Raw genomic sequence first — 14,900 nt, 5'->3', positions numbered from 1 at the left:
GTGGTTTAGGGTCGAAACGCCCAAGGACAGTTGGACACCACCTAATGAAGGCTACAGTCACTGTTTGAGGGCCTGCAAAGTTAGCACTGATTAGAAGTATATGTAATAGGCTCCTCGATGAATTCTTAACTTCACTGCCTCATGTATATGGTGCTGTGCAAGGTTTTTGATGTAACTATTTTACAATTATGAATTCAGGTGTCTCATGTGTGGGGTGCCACCAGTAGCAGCGGTTATATTTACTTAATCTGCTCTTTGTTAGGTTTGACGAGGAACTGTTGTTTTTCCGTTTTTTTTCTCAGTTCCTATTTCTTTACTTGCTATTGTTACTGTCCGTGTTTGTTCATTTGTTTTTTCATATTAGACTTTCACCCTGGATGCTGTATGACTATTACCAGTGTCTGAAATAACGTCTGCCCGGACGCCAGGGGCGTGTATCTTTTATGTCAGGCGTACAACTTACAAAACGTCTCTGCCCGGGTGGCCGACAACTTTTTCAAGAAAAAAATAAAATTAAAAAAATGTTTGTTTTATTACGATTTCAAAATATTCGTTCGGTTTGGCAATTTGCATACTCGGCAGCCAATCAGAAGCCTGCATCGAATAACTTCCGGACTTTCCCGAGCCTTATAAGGTCGTGTATTTGCATATTATTTTCCAAAGTAGGTGCACAGAGAACACAAGAAAAATGGATAAGTGGTTAGGAATGAAGCCAAAACCTCAGCCCCAGAAGAAAGACTCAAAAGAAGCTAACAAAATGTATGCATCGTGGAAAGAGGGGTTCACGAGGCTTGCATCAGACGCAACACAAACATTGCATGAATGAAGATGAGTACATACAGGTACATACTGATGGCAGATGGAAAACAGTGATGTCATATACATGCAATGAATGTTATAAGTAGATTAATGATAAACCTAATTTTAAAGAGTTGCTCTGTTATATATTCTGATTATCAATCCTTAATACTTTGCAACAATGGTTTATAGCGATTAGTCATCTTATTGTGTTTCAAGTTGTGAAAAATGGGGCAGGCAACTTTTCAGAGTTGTCTGCCCTGGTGTCCGGTAACTTTTTGTCATGAGTTTCAGACACTGCTATAAGATACTCTCATATTTTTCTATGTTTGTATCCAATTTAATTAAAAAAAAGAAAAAAAAAGCCTATTACTATGTTGTAATTATGTTATTACATTATTACAATGTTGTACAATGTAATCATGTGAAGTAGGGTTAAAATACGCTCGCACACCCACTAAAGCATCTGTTTAAAGCCCAATTTTAAAAAGAACATGGACAATAATGATCATGTATTTAAAGACAGTCCTGTTCTCATGCCAGTTAGAAATCAAATTTCCTTGAAAATCAGAACTACTCATTCACCTGTGAGCTATTTTTAGAACTAGTCCACAGGCTACTCAGGTGTTCTCAGGGCGACCCAAGGTATAAACTATAAATGGAGACGGATAAATTGTAAAATAATTCACTTGTTTTTACTTGGAATCTTATCTGTTATTTGCCTAAAAACTCACTGATCTGCTTTCTAAATTTTGCAAGCATCATGTGGCATTTATACATAACTGCAGATAATTACAGACCATTTCAACATTTTTTTACGCAACTCGCAGTTGGGCGCGGTCATAATCCTGCATACATAGCAAAGGCTTATCGCACAATGGTAAATAAACGTGAGAGTCATGGACATCAAGCTTGGATACAGAATCCAGTTTCTTTCATTTGGTTTTATTTCCGCCAGAAAAATGTTAAAATTTTCATTGTGGGTCCAGTTGCATCATGGGGAGACAAATTGCAGCTCACAGTATTACCTCCATCATCAAACCAAAATCGTTTTAATTACAATTCAAAAACTTTTGAGATGAGATTTTTTTTTTTTTTTAGCTTAAAGCCTAAATAGGTTATCCCTTGCCTAGCAGACAGAGTGCATACTTGTATATTAAAATAGCTCCATGGAGGAGCACACCAGGCAGTTACAGTGATATGGTCTCATCCATTAATGCAGCCAACTGCAGAAAAGACAGAAGAAACAAATACAACATTCAACAAACAACCAATTTACGAATTACGTAAAGCTCCTTATTTTGATTTAAAAAAACTGTCAGTGTTCAAGAAATTTGGTGTTTTTGAGCATTTGGTAGCACAAGCAACTCACCAGTTAGTGTTTTAATTTTGTTTACGTGAAATATCTGATATGGAAATTTCTAAATGCATAGGAAATCTGTGCAATTTAGCAAAATGGGTTTTAATCCGGTCTTAGAAGACCCTAAAGGGACAGTGTGTAGTACAACCAAACGGGAGTGCTAAAAAGTACAAAGAAAAATACAAACTCTGGAAACTAAACCACACCAATTTTCTTATCATTTTTTTGAGTTTTTGGGCCCCCATAGCAGCAAGATGCCCGACAATCATGTCAGCTCCCTCTAGGCAAGACTCATGTTATGTAAAATAAATGCAAATTTGTCAACCTACTTTTATATGTATTTATCTTTCAAAAAATGCATGTTTATATGATAGTTTATGTTTTTAACTCATTATTGTTCTTTTAATGAATTTCTTACGACTAGGAGGAACAATTTTATTACACACTGTCCCTTTTAGAGTGTTTGAGCCAAGCCGCCTTGCAAATAACAAAATAAATATGTGAAGGTAATAGAAAGTCATAAGACAAAAGCTTGTAGTTTAAATTGTTTTGTAATTTAGATGATTGAAAATATTATCAAAAGGAAAAAGAAATTAGTTGTTAGGGCTTTGTGTCGAACCCAGGGGGTTTCCTGAGTGGTTATTAGATACCCCAAAAATCTTTGAGTGAAGTTTTACATCCACTTCTCTTGTTTTGGCTTGATTAATGTCATGTTGTTTTAAAAAACAACAGAAAATCAAACTGTTGAGAGTGTTCACATTTGCACAAATAGTGTCATAAAACTGAGCCTTTGGTTTGTAAACAAAAAACAAAACAAAATGATTAGTCTTATACAATTTGGATTTAGTGTGTTTTATCAGAGGATTAGACATTCAGTGAGACATTTTTAATTTTCACTTAATTATAATTATGATAGTGTTTCATTTCTACAAATATTGTTTGGTTCCAAAATGTCAGCAATCCCCATAATGTGACACAGGGTGCACTGTGACATTTGTTGATGGTAAGCTGAGAGACATTTATTTTAGGTGCCATTTCTCAAACTGGTCAGGAGTCATTTGGAGGGATTTCACATGTCATGTGATTCGGTGATGAAAAACGGGTGAGAAACGCAGAGCAACACACCACACCCCGCCAGTTCATCTTGGACCCGAGAACAGATTGGCAAAGAAAACCCTTCAGTTAATTCACCTCATTTCAGATCCACATTATTAAGCATTTTCACTGTCTTCCTTGGTAGCGCAGTCGTGTCTTTGCTTTCGTTTGAAGCGATTCGGCAGCGGAGGGAAGTCCGCATTCCGGGTCTTGATCGCTCAGACTATTCTCCATTGCATGACGCTCATGTCCTTTCCTCCGGTGGACACCAGGAAGCTGTCGTCATGCAGGAAGTTCACGTTGGTCACGTGGCTGCTGTGGCCACCGTAAACATGGCTTGGAGCCTGGCAAAGATTTTTTGAACATCAGCCCCAAAATTTGTTAGACTTTACTCATATGACCAAGAAACCCACACCATACAAATAAATCTATAATTTTTCAATATCATAATACCGGTAAATAACTGATAAGTTTATTAATATGGCCACCTGCACAATAGATGCCGGTTCATCAATTTGACTATTATTGCTCACATTCACATACCCTTTAGTGCATATCTGCTTTTGTAAGCCAAAATATTTAATTTAAAAAAGGGATTAGGGAAAAGCCTTTAAAACGGGTTTGACTTTCTTATCTGAAGGCTTCTCGCACAGTCCTCCTGGCAAGTTCAAAATCCATAGATGTCTTCTCTTATTTTGAGCATACACTAAAGTTTAAACTTATCAATAAAAGAGATTTGGTCTTTCCTTAGGGGACATTAGATTCGGGCTGCCACAGAGCTCACTGTTGAGACCCACCTTGTTCCCAATTTTCTTTTTTTTAATCTTTATTTATATTGCACAATTTATACACCAGGTAGTTAAAAGTGATTTACATAATTTTTAATTGTCACATTTTAAAGTACGGTAACCTTGCCCTACTTTACGCTTTGCACTGGTTTGAAAAACATTCCACGATCGATTATCCCCGTAGAGACAGGCAGAGCGGACTTTAGTCAGGAATAGCAGGTCTTTTGTTTTTGCAGTTAATTCCACCTGAAATGAACAGCACTTGTGCTGCAGCGAGCAATCATCCCCGACCGAATATTGTTACACGCAGGGCCCGGCAGAGCGCACTTTTGTGGTGCCTGGTGGCTCTTTTTTTGCCGTTGTGCCCTCATAGAAGGAACTTCACTCGTGTGGACGTTTCCTGTTCTTTCCACTTAAAATGAACAGCACCTGTGTGGCTGCGATCCATTATCCTCAATTGCTGCCTGATAAAAATTGGTGGGGCTAGGAAGTTTGTGAATTTTTGCATGTAACCAGGGCCTATGGTCCCAATTAACCACGATGAATAAGAGTTTACAGTATTAATGATAAAGGAATTGAAGAAACAAACGCATATTAAATAAGTAGTAGGATATTGGAATTAAAAAATAAAAAAGCGCCAAAAACATTTGTTAATCCATAATTAAGATTGTTTAAATGTTTTAAACTGTTTTTACATTATGACAGTAAAAAAGCAATGTGCCAATACTCTGAATTGAACATCACAACATTTTTAACAAAACAGAGGACTCTAATAGCTTACCCTAAACTGAGAACAGGGAAATGAGAATAGGTGGACCTTCCCGAAGTCGTCCCCGGTCGCCAGAAGGCTCTTATCGTTGGATCTGCTTCCGGCATTGATGTCAGTGCCGTCCGAGCCATCTGACCACATGCCTGATGAAGATAATACATCAGTGGGTTACCACAACTTACTTCCTAACAGAGAGGGGGAAAAAAAGAAAATTAAATTAAACTTACCGAAAACCTGAAAGCCTAGAGTGCAAGTGTGTGTGGCCCATTCAATGTCTCTGATGGTCTCCATGCTGACTACTTGTTTGCACACGGAGGGGATCCCTGCAGAGACACAGTATCGTTTTATTGTCTGTGTGTGGAGCTTCCTAATGTAAATGAGGAAGTATCGGGATATTTCTGAGGGGGGTCAGTGGTCTTTCCGGAAAGCACAGGTATAAGCATGGATTTTCAGTACTGAAAGTTTCTTTTATATCTCCACATATACTGTATTTGCTATGTGCTCTGTGGATTTGTTCCTTTATTCCCAATTCTTCAATAATGCAAAATTTCTTCATAAAGTGGAAATACTGTGATAAACTTACAATAGAGTATTTCGTAGTCTCCTGAGTTTGACACCAAATACTGCGAGTCAACTGACCAATCCAGGTGGGTGATGAAACTTGAGTGACCCTGGATAAAATTTGAAACTATATTTTAAAAACAATACCCTGTGCAATATTTTGTATTACTACGCTATATTGCAAGTGAGTGGGAAAGAAAAACACTTACCGAGCACTTCCCCACTCTGCTGTACTTCCTCCCATTTTCTGCCACTGCATAGATGTAAATGTAGCTGTCATGAGAGCCAATGGCCAGGAAGTTGCCATCTAAAACAGGTTTTAAAAGGTAAAAATATGAAAATGCTGCAATAAAACATGCCCTTACATTATTTAGTAGGTAATTGGACTGCAACAACTTATCAATAAAATTGATTAAAATCAACCATTTGAAGCGTTGGCAACTAATTAGATCATTGATTTTTTGTTTCGCGTGATTTATGAGCCACCGAGTATGTTATATCAAATGTGGTGCACGCTGGGAGTTGTAGTACCAATGGTCCTGCAGAGAGCGCTGTGACCTTTTTTTAAATTTAATGCTACTGTATTTTACTTTTCTAAAAATCCTAAATATTGAACATTGCATAATTACAAATAAATGGCATAAAGGTTTTAACTTTGTAGTGTTTGAAAATTTCCTCATGAAAGTTTCATTTTCAAGGGAACAGACATTCCTGCAGGAATGAAAAGAGGAAAAAAACAGTAAAATAGGTAAATCAAATAATAAAGTAAAATGAAAAAAATGATAAAAATAATAATTACATGTTTGACTCTACACAAGGGGCTGATTATTGTGCATGTATCATTTTCTTATTGGGAATCATATTATCATTCAAAGATTTAACAAAAAACAAAACAAAAAGTTTAACATTTTTGAATAGTGGTTTTGTTTACATTTTAGAAAAATTTATTTTGTGGATTAAAAAAAATGCATCACAAAATGAAATGTATTGCTCTTTCTTGTTTGTTTTGTATGATAAGTACAAATATAATGTGATCTTTGGATAAGGTGGTAAGAAAAGAGTAACATATTTGCAGGTGTATAACCATACATTGGAATTTATGTTTGTTTATTATCCAATGAACTGACAAACATTTGTATTTTTTTATTGTTTTATATTACAGGATAGTCTGTTGTTTTGTGCACTGATTTTCTACCTATATTTGAATAAAGAGAGGGAAACTAAAAATGTCTTTGATAAATCCAATGAATCGATTAATAGAAAAAAAATAATCAATCGGTTTATCCCTTGGGCAGCACGGCGGCGTATTGGTTAGCATGTGTGCGGCACAGTTCTAAGGTCATGAGCTTGAACCTTCCTGTGGGGAGTTTGCATGTTCTCCCCACTTGCGAGGATTTCCTCCGGGCACCCCGGTTTCCTCCCACATTCCAAAAACATGCATGTCAGGTTAATTAGCCGGTTCAAATTGTCCCTAGGTGTGAATGAGCAAGTGAGTTGCCTGCGACTGGCTGTCAACCAGTTCAGGGTGTCCCCTGCCCACTGCCCGGAGATAGCTGGGATGGGCTCCAGCACTCCTGTGACCCTACTGTGAATAAGCGGTGCATACAATGGTTGGATGGATGGATTTATCCCTTAAGAAATTAATTGTTGGTTGCAGCCCTAGTAGGGATAAAAATACTGTAAATTAAACTAAATTAAACGCAAAACAGAGAAGTTTGTTTTGTTGATGAGCATACTGTATTTAAAATCATGCTGGACAACCACAAATGTTATTTTAGTCAGTAGCAGCAAAAAGCGCTAACCTGGGCCAAAGCTCATAACAGAAAGCTGTTCATTTCCATCTGTGTGCACTGTGACTAAATCCTTTGAGTCAGTGTCCAGAACCAGCCACCTGCAGGAAAAACAGCACAAAAGAAATGTATGCCTGGTTTTACACATAACTTCCTCGTGGAAGGTGACTCAGAATTGTAAGTGCACCATGAAATATTTAAACGGCATCACTTTTGAAAAGGAGTTTCCCCACATACCTGCCAACCTGGGTTCCTATTGCAACAACAGCTCCAGATGGATGGAAGTCTGCTGATTGGGCAGTGTCCTGTTGGAATTGTTTCAAGATTGAAATTTGTTTGAAAAAAAAAAAAAAAAAAAATCAAGAATTGCTTTGCAAAACCAGTGATTCTCAAATGGGGTATAGTACCCCTGGTGGTATTTGAGATGATAAACTATATCACAAAAATTAGCATTATTGAAGAATAGCAAAACCTCGTTATTCTTTTTCTTCGATGCACAAAACATTTGACTCATTTAAATTTATTTTCTTATTTAATAAATGTAACATTTATTTTTAGGTAATACAGCTTTTTTTTAAAACCTCCCCAATTTGATACATTTTACCCTCATTTACAGTAAAAGGAGAAAAAATATCATTTAATTGAGCAAACTTATCTCATCCGGATGTTGCATTTAAATTAGCAAAATTTGAAAATATTTTTTACAAGAAAAAAGAAGGAATTAATAAAGATATAATATTAAAAATAAGAATAAGTACATATAAAGAAATATCTGCCATAAATGTCAATGTTGCTCACCATCATTGCATTGAAGAAAAAAAAAAAGGAGTTAAAAATACGATAACATATGAAGCATAGTTCTAACGAAATAACTAAATCATTAATGGTGATGATATCAAAAATCCTCATTCCTGAGTCAAACACTAAGAAATGATACAAAAAGTTCATCCAAGGCTACGGCATTAAAAACGTGGAGAAACACTGATTAAGATAGAAAATATGTAATTATATTAGAAGCCACAAGGAGGCAGTGTTGGCTAGACTTACTTCCATATTTTTACTCCAGATAAGATGATGTGAACTGGAGTCCCACATGCAAACCTGTCTATCATATCCACATGAGAGGAAGTAGGGCCTACAAGGATGCACGGCCAGACCCCACAACTCATCTGTGTGACCCTAAAATTAAGATTCGTGTTATGATTCGAGGTGGCTCGAGTGCAAGAATTGGAAAATGACTAACCTGAGTAATGGGCAAAAACTCTCCATCCAAGCTGCCTTGCAGAACAAAATTCTTCGTGGTTCCGATGAGAACAGCCTCCCCTCTGCCCTCGGCTACAGTCCGGATGGGACCAAAAGAATCTGGCACCTGCGACCAAATCGTCAAAATATAATAAACCATGAACTATTGACCTTGTTTACATTAGTCCTTCACTAGTAAGCAGGTTATATTCAAAGAAAGAAATCATCCTCTGATTTATTTATGAAGCACAAAATCTGCTGCACGCTGGGATGCTGCTTCTTGCCCACATATGCAGCACAGCTCTTCACAAGAAAATATACTATTAATATTTTATCACCTCATTCAAAATAAATCTTTAAACCAGAAAGTGTAATTTTCAGTAGTGGATTTCATGAAGTTTAACCTATTTACATGTTAATATCCAAAAACACAGTGACAGTGTTGGGAGGAACGTGCTACAAATGAACTCATTCCTGGAACACAATTAATTTTCCTGGTAAAGAGTACCGTGATGAGTTTTTAACAATATTGGGCGCTACTTAGCAATTTTCAAAAGCAGAATATTTAAATCTAAGTTTAAAACACACTTCTATAGCATATGAATAATCTATATTTTATGTTGACAATATCTGTTTACTATTTGTTATTGCAACATCCATTGCAGCCTGGTCATCCTGGAAGGGGGATTACCTCATGTGCGGTCCCTTCTCAAGGTTTCTTCATTTTCCTCTTGTTGAGGTTTTTGAGTTTTTCCTTGCCCTCATGTAGGTTTTAGATCCGGGGATCGTGTAATAAGTCTGTGGTTTGCAATAATCTGTGGTCTGTGCAGCCTTTTGAGACTCTTTGTGATTAAGGGGTATACAAATAAACATGACTTGACTTAAAATGACCTATCACAATGTTTTTTGTTCTTTATCCATTCTTTCTTCACTCTAGAAGAAGCATATGACTCTCGATGCACCAGAAACACAACGATGATCACAACATTTTAAAAGGGTGAGCGTATTTACATGTACGTACAAAATACAAGTACAGTTACAGTGGCGCCATCTCAAGCACAGAGAACGAGAACACGTAATTTCTCCCTACTGAGATTCTGATATTCTCTCTAACGTAAATACTCACACCATTTACAACTAAGATTAAATACTGAAATCACTTTATATGCACATATTTGGGTGTGTCAAAGGTAGCAAATAGTAGGCAGCGCGTGGGGAGTGATTACAAAATCAATGGTTCAAACATGTGCAGAGAATTTACGGTAAAAGATATTTGGTCTTTTTATTTGTAGAGTTTTTTTTAATACATCATGCCTGTAGAAAAAAGAAAACGTTTTGGACATTACCCAGAAATGGAGAAGGAAATCTTCAAGTGCTTTGAAGACTAAAGACAAATTTGGTATTATGGAGTGTCATGACCGTTTGTTTCAAGCTCTCAAGATTCAAATGCTTCCAATAGGTTGTTGTCCACATTTTCTTCTATTTCTTTAATTATAGGGCTATTTTTAAGCAGTTTTAGGGGGTCGGTTTCAATGTGAGTATATAGGTCATTTGTAACTCGAAAAGTAACTACTGTATACTTTCACAGTAACATGCTCCTTTTGGGTGTCAGTAATCCGGAGGGGGTGGGGTGTTAACACAATCACTTTCTAAATGAAGTAACAACTAACTTTAACGAATTACTTTACCGATCACAACATTGATCTTTTCTCACCTCCACTGTTTGAATCTGCTGGTAACTGCTGTCCCAAGAGAGAAGCCGGCAGTCTTTGCCCCCAGACAAAAGGGTGCCATTCCTCAGCATGCACAGGGCAAAGATGCTTCCTTCGTGAGCTCCGTGGATGACATGGCTGATGCGATTAGTGCCTGCGTGACAGAGGCAGATAAGATGGACGATGAAGATTTCGCCCGGAGAAAGTCGGCTTGTAAGGAGCCGGCAGTCAGACCGCCGGATCGATAGAGTGGATCAGTGAGAGATTATGTTAGAAGGAGAGGGAGTAGCCGGCTTCTATATAATGCCTCCAAGATGATCTTGCCCGATTATAAATAGGCTGCATTTGAAGGAAGCATTTAGAAGGATAAACAATGTCTAGCAGGAGTCTTAGAAATTTGCCCACAACTTATTTGTAAGAACTAAATACCTTTTCCCCACACCAAGATGTTTCCACTTGAGTCCCCAGTGATGATGTCACCATTTTCCGCAAAGGTCACACATAAAACAAACTTGGGCTTTTCATGTTTCTGTAAATCACAAAAGGACAAATTTTAATTACGATTCCAAAAGGGCAACTTATTTATAGTTCCTTGGTATTTAAAACGTTACCTTTTCACCATTTATCATGTTGAGCGAATTCCCAATGATGACCGTATTTCCCCAACCATAAGGAGCACATGCATATAAGGTGTACCCTCAAAATATTCCTTTATGCTGCTGCTGGACCTTAGTGCTGTCTTTGACACTGTGTACCATAATATCTTACTAGAACGGTTGGAAAAATGGATTGGTCTCTCAGGAACCGTCCTTTTATGGTTCAGATCCTACCTCTCAGATAGGACGAACTGTGTTAAATATGGTGAAAATGCAATACTGAGCCCTTTAGTGTTGCCTGTGGTGTTCCGCAGGGTGCAGCACTTGACCCCCTTCTTTTCAGCACTTACATGCTTCCATTAGGTGATATTATTCGCAAGTATAATATCATTTCCATTGCTACGCAGATGACACTCAACTATATCTTCCGATGGAGGAATCTGCCACATTAAACTGTGTAAACTTGGAGCCCTGCTTGACTGAGATAAAAGATTGGATGTCACTCAACTTCTTGCGCCTTAACTCTGAAAAGACCGAAATGTTAGTTATTGGTCAATCTAAATGCCGTGACTTGTTCTCAAAAGCTGCTCTGAACATTGAAAAATGTAATATCACCCAGAGTGACTCAGTCAAAAATTTAGGTGTCATATTTGACACCTATCTGTCCTTTCAAACACATGTTAAAAATATTACGAAAACAGCTTTTTCCATCTTCGCAACATTGCTAAAATTCGCCACATACTGTCTCAGTCTTATGCAGAGATTATAATTCATGAAAATACTGGTCTACTAGTGATCTCACGAGGCAAGAAGAGATCCGCAGGTTCAAAAGCGTTCTCCATTCGGGCCCCGGTGTTGTGGAATGCTCTGCAGTTTTGATCTGCAACCTCAGGGGAACTGTTTACATCTAGGCTTAAAACACACTTCTTTTATATAGCATATGAATAACCTATATTTTATGTTCACAATATCTGTGTATTATTGGTTATTTCAACATCCATTGCAGACTGGTCATCCTGGAAGGGGGATGACCTCATGAGCAGTGCCTTCTCAAGGTTTCTTCCTTTTCCTCGTGTTGAGGTTTTTGAGTTTTTCCTTGCCCCCAGGTAGGTTTTAGATCAGGGGATGGTGTAATAATAGTCCGTAGTTTGCAATAGTCTGTGGTATGTGCAACCCTTTAAGACTTTTTGTGATTAGGAGCTATACTAATAAACACTACTTGACTTGATGAGATCATTGTTTCCATATATAAGACGTACAGAACAATGAGGCGCATTAAATTAAAACTACAGTATGAAAAGATAGTAAAAAAAAAAAAAAACATTACATCGGACTTAAATATTAGGACATTTGGTTTCACAACCAAATTACCTTTAATCATTCATAAATGGTTATGTAGGAGTATTATAATTATAATTGAATATGCATTTGCAATCTTTTTTTATCTTTTTTTTTGGTCTGTAAGGTGCACCGGATTATGAGGGGCACCTTTGAATTTTGAATCTAGCAAATATTTGGTTTTTAAGTGTGCTTCATGTTCTGGAAAATTGTACCTAATAAAACCATCAACAATACTATGTTTTCAACACAGTTCTGAAGTTTGGGGTTTGACTCTTTAATATGCTCCATGTGCTTGTCTGCCTGAATTCTTCCAAAGAAATCCTGAAAAAAAGGTGCTGATGCTGGTGTTACGTCTCACCTCAAAAAGTCCTTGCTTTTTAACCAGCATGCCTTTTTCCAAGCTCCAAAAATAGAGATGTGACTTGCCGCAGGTCACCAGGATACTGCTGTCAGTTGGGTGAAAATCCACAGCGAACACAGTGTCGTTGGATGTCTGAAAATAGACGTTTGCATGGTTAGGTAACTCACCTAAACCAAAATCCAGTACAATTTAGTGTGAGCTTTTTAGTGACAACTAGAGGTGAGATCTAGTGGCAATCTTTAAGTCAGGCCTGTCTGGTTTCTCACTCACTGTTTTTTTTCTCCCTTTTGTGGAGGATCTCAACAGCATGCGCTTACATTTACTCAAGTGATTATTTAGATAAATAAAATGCTTACCAAACTACCAGTATAATTCAAAATCACTAAATCCAAAGACATTTTCTTCCTCGGTGTAGGGGTTATAGACGCGCGGCCTCCTTCTTCCTTATGTTTCTTGCCAACAGTTTGCAAACTTCACAAACTTTCTTTCTGCTTTTTGGGCAAATCTTTCACTATTTGCAGCTTGTAATCTGCATGATTTGATTTTCTAACCCTAACCCAACCAACAATGTTTGAGTTATATTGAAGGGTGATTTAAAATAAAATAAATAAATAAAATAAATGAAAATGTTGCAATAATGAAATTGTGAATGTATTTAATTGCTGTTAAAAGTGTCGATAAAAACTCATATTGTTGGGATGTGAAATAATGAAATTGTGTGTTTAATTGCTGTTAAAAATGTCAGAAAAATTGTTAAAACGTCACGAAATTGTGAATATGCTTAATTGCTGTTGAGATTGTCGAGAATAATTGTTCAAACCTCACATTGTTTATTTGCTAAAAAACAAACCAAGAAGGGTTGAATGTATTTAATTGCTGTTTAAAGTGTTGATAAAAACTCATATTGTTGGGATATGATATCATGAAATTGTGTGTTTAATTGCTGTTAAAAATGTCGAAAAAATTGTTAAAACGTCATATTGTCAGATATAACGAAATTGTGAATATGCTTGATTGCTGTTAAGATTGTCGAGAAAAATTGTTCAAACCTCCCATTGTTTATTTGCTTTTAATAGTGTCAATAAAATTGTTCAAACGCAAAAAATTCAGGGTTAAATACCCCAAAAAAATGATGACAACTTTTTTCAGGTAAAGGATTTATGTTTAGTCGTTGTAAATTCAAACAGATGAAACTGCTCAACATTTTATGTGTAAGGATTTGGTTCAGTCTTCTGAGTGTAGCATGGCATCTCATCCAATATTAATAAAAGGCCTGCTAATTAGTCAGTGCATTCTCACAAACACTACCACTTATATATATATATATATATATATATATATAATATATATATATATATATGTGTGTGTGTGTATATATTCTTGACTTGAGACCAGTATTTTGGTCTACAGATGCTCTATTTTGAAGCAATTTAAGTTTTTGTGCATGAATAAACGATCGCATTAGACTTCTGTTTTGGTGAGTTTGCCACTTCTGGTTTAAAACAAGCACAAGATGTTCATTTTTTTCATTTATATATATTCCGGAGACGGATTGTGTTTCGCGCGTAGAAATAAGTGTACGCTATCAAATCTATTGGTTTTTAATGTCAAAAGGTTGGTATCTACAGTATGTTTGTGTAGAGTTTAGTGTAAGCTTTATTTATTTTTCTTTCGTTATCCCCTTTTCCTCTCTCAACTCTCTCTCTCTTTCACTTTATTTCTCTCTTGCTTTTTCCACTTCTTTCTCTCTCCATTTTTTTCTCTCCTTCTCACTTTAATTGTTACGCTTTCCTTTTCTGTCTCTTTCTTTCTCTCTGCCCCTTTGCCCTCTCAACTCTCCCCTCTTTCTCTTGGGCTCTCTATTTCTCTCACTCCTTCACTTTTTTTCTGTCTCTCTTACTTTTTCTCTCTTACTCTTTCTCCCTTGTTCTCTCTCTCATTTTGTCTCTCTCTTTCCTGCTAACTTTTTCTCCCTCTCTCTCTATTTCTCTGAACTAGAAATAAAACTACTATTCCGGACCCCATTTTTTTCCCTAGCATGTGGCCCCCAGCTCAAATGAGTTTGATACCCGAGCTCTAAACAATATTAACAGATGGCAGGGAGATATGCATCCACAAACAAATGTCCACATATGAAGAAACCCACCTTAACTTCAGCCAGTCTGTCTTCTCTTTGCCAGTCCCAAACAGACAGCACATGGTCATTGGAGTCATCAACAACGCAAAGTGTGTTTCCTCCGTTCTAAAATATATGTATGAAAAAAGAAAGTGTAATGACATTTTAAAAAAATTAAATTATCAAATATTGCCTGCGGATGATTAATAATAATTCTAACATCTCTCACCGACTTCGAAAAAGCCAAGCAGACAAGGGCTCGCTCAAAGTAAGCGGCCCCAAGAACGTGGAGGGTGTTGAGGCTGACTGAGTCCCAAACGCGAATATGAGGAGCCAGCTGAAAATGATTCCATATTTGGATTATCAATAAA

General features: G+C 36.9%; 1 protein-coding gene across 6 annotated transcripts in view; it reads right to left on the bottom strand.

Moving 5' to 3' along the window:
* Nucleotides 1–2,187: 2,187 nt before the first annotated feature.
* The window catches only part of eml1 (EMAP like 1), a 54,157-nt gene continuing 41,444 nt past the window's right edge, over nucleotides 2,188–14,900 (bottom strand). For all 6 annotated transcript variants that reach the window (XM_088353954.1, XM_088353952.1, XM_088353950.1 and 3 more), the window contains 14 exons: nucleotides 14,759–14,866; nucleotides 14,560–14,655; nucleotides 12,411–12,545; nucleotides 10,545–10,644; nucleotides 10,118–10,269; nucleotides 8,405–8,530; nucleotides 8,209–8,340; nucleotides 7,399–7,466; nucleotides 7,174–7,262; nucleotides 5,581–5,678; nucleotides 5,394–5,481; nucleotides 5,038–5,133; nucleotides 4,823–4,953; nucleotides 2,188–3,597 (listed from right to left, as the gene is read on the bottom strand). In XM_088353954.1, coding sequence (XP_088210080.1) covers nucleotides 3,472–3,597; nucleotides 4,823–4,953; nucleotides 5,038–5,133; nucleotides 5,394–5,481; nucleotides 5,581–5,678; nucleotides 7,174–7,262; nucleotides 7,399–7,466; nucleotides 8,209–8,340; nucleotides 8,405–8,530; nucleotides 10,118–10,269; nucleotides 10,545–10,644; nucleotides 12,411–12,545; nucleotides 14,560–14,655; nucleotides 14,759–14,866 — 1,545 coding nt within the window. In that variant the 3' untranslated portion in view covers nucleotides 2,188–3,471. The remainder of the gene's footprint in view (nucleotides 3,598–4,822; nucleotides 4,954–5,037; nucleotides 5,134–5,393; nucleotides 5,482–5,580; nucleotides 5,679–7,173; nucleotides 7,263–7,398; nucleotides 7,467–8,208; nucleotides 8,341–8,404; nucleotides 8,531–10,117; nucleotides 10,270–10,544; nucleotides 10,645–12,410; nucleotides 12,546–14,559; nucleotides 14,656–14,758; nucleotides 14,867–14,900) is intronic.

Source organism: Urocampus carinirostris, chromosome 15 (assembly GCF_059441175.1).
Source record: "Urocampus carinirostris isolate Australia breed hairy pipefish chromosome 15, RoL_Ucar_1.0, whole genome shotgun sequence".
NCBI lineage: Eukaryota > Metazoa > Chordata > Actinopteri > Syngnathiformes > Syngnathidae > Urocampus > Urocampus carinirostris.
The sequence above is the reverse complement of the archived record's forward strand: the minus strand, read 5'-3'. Positions and strand labels throughout refer to the sequence as shown.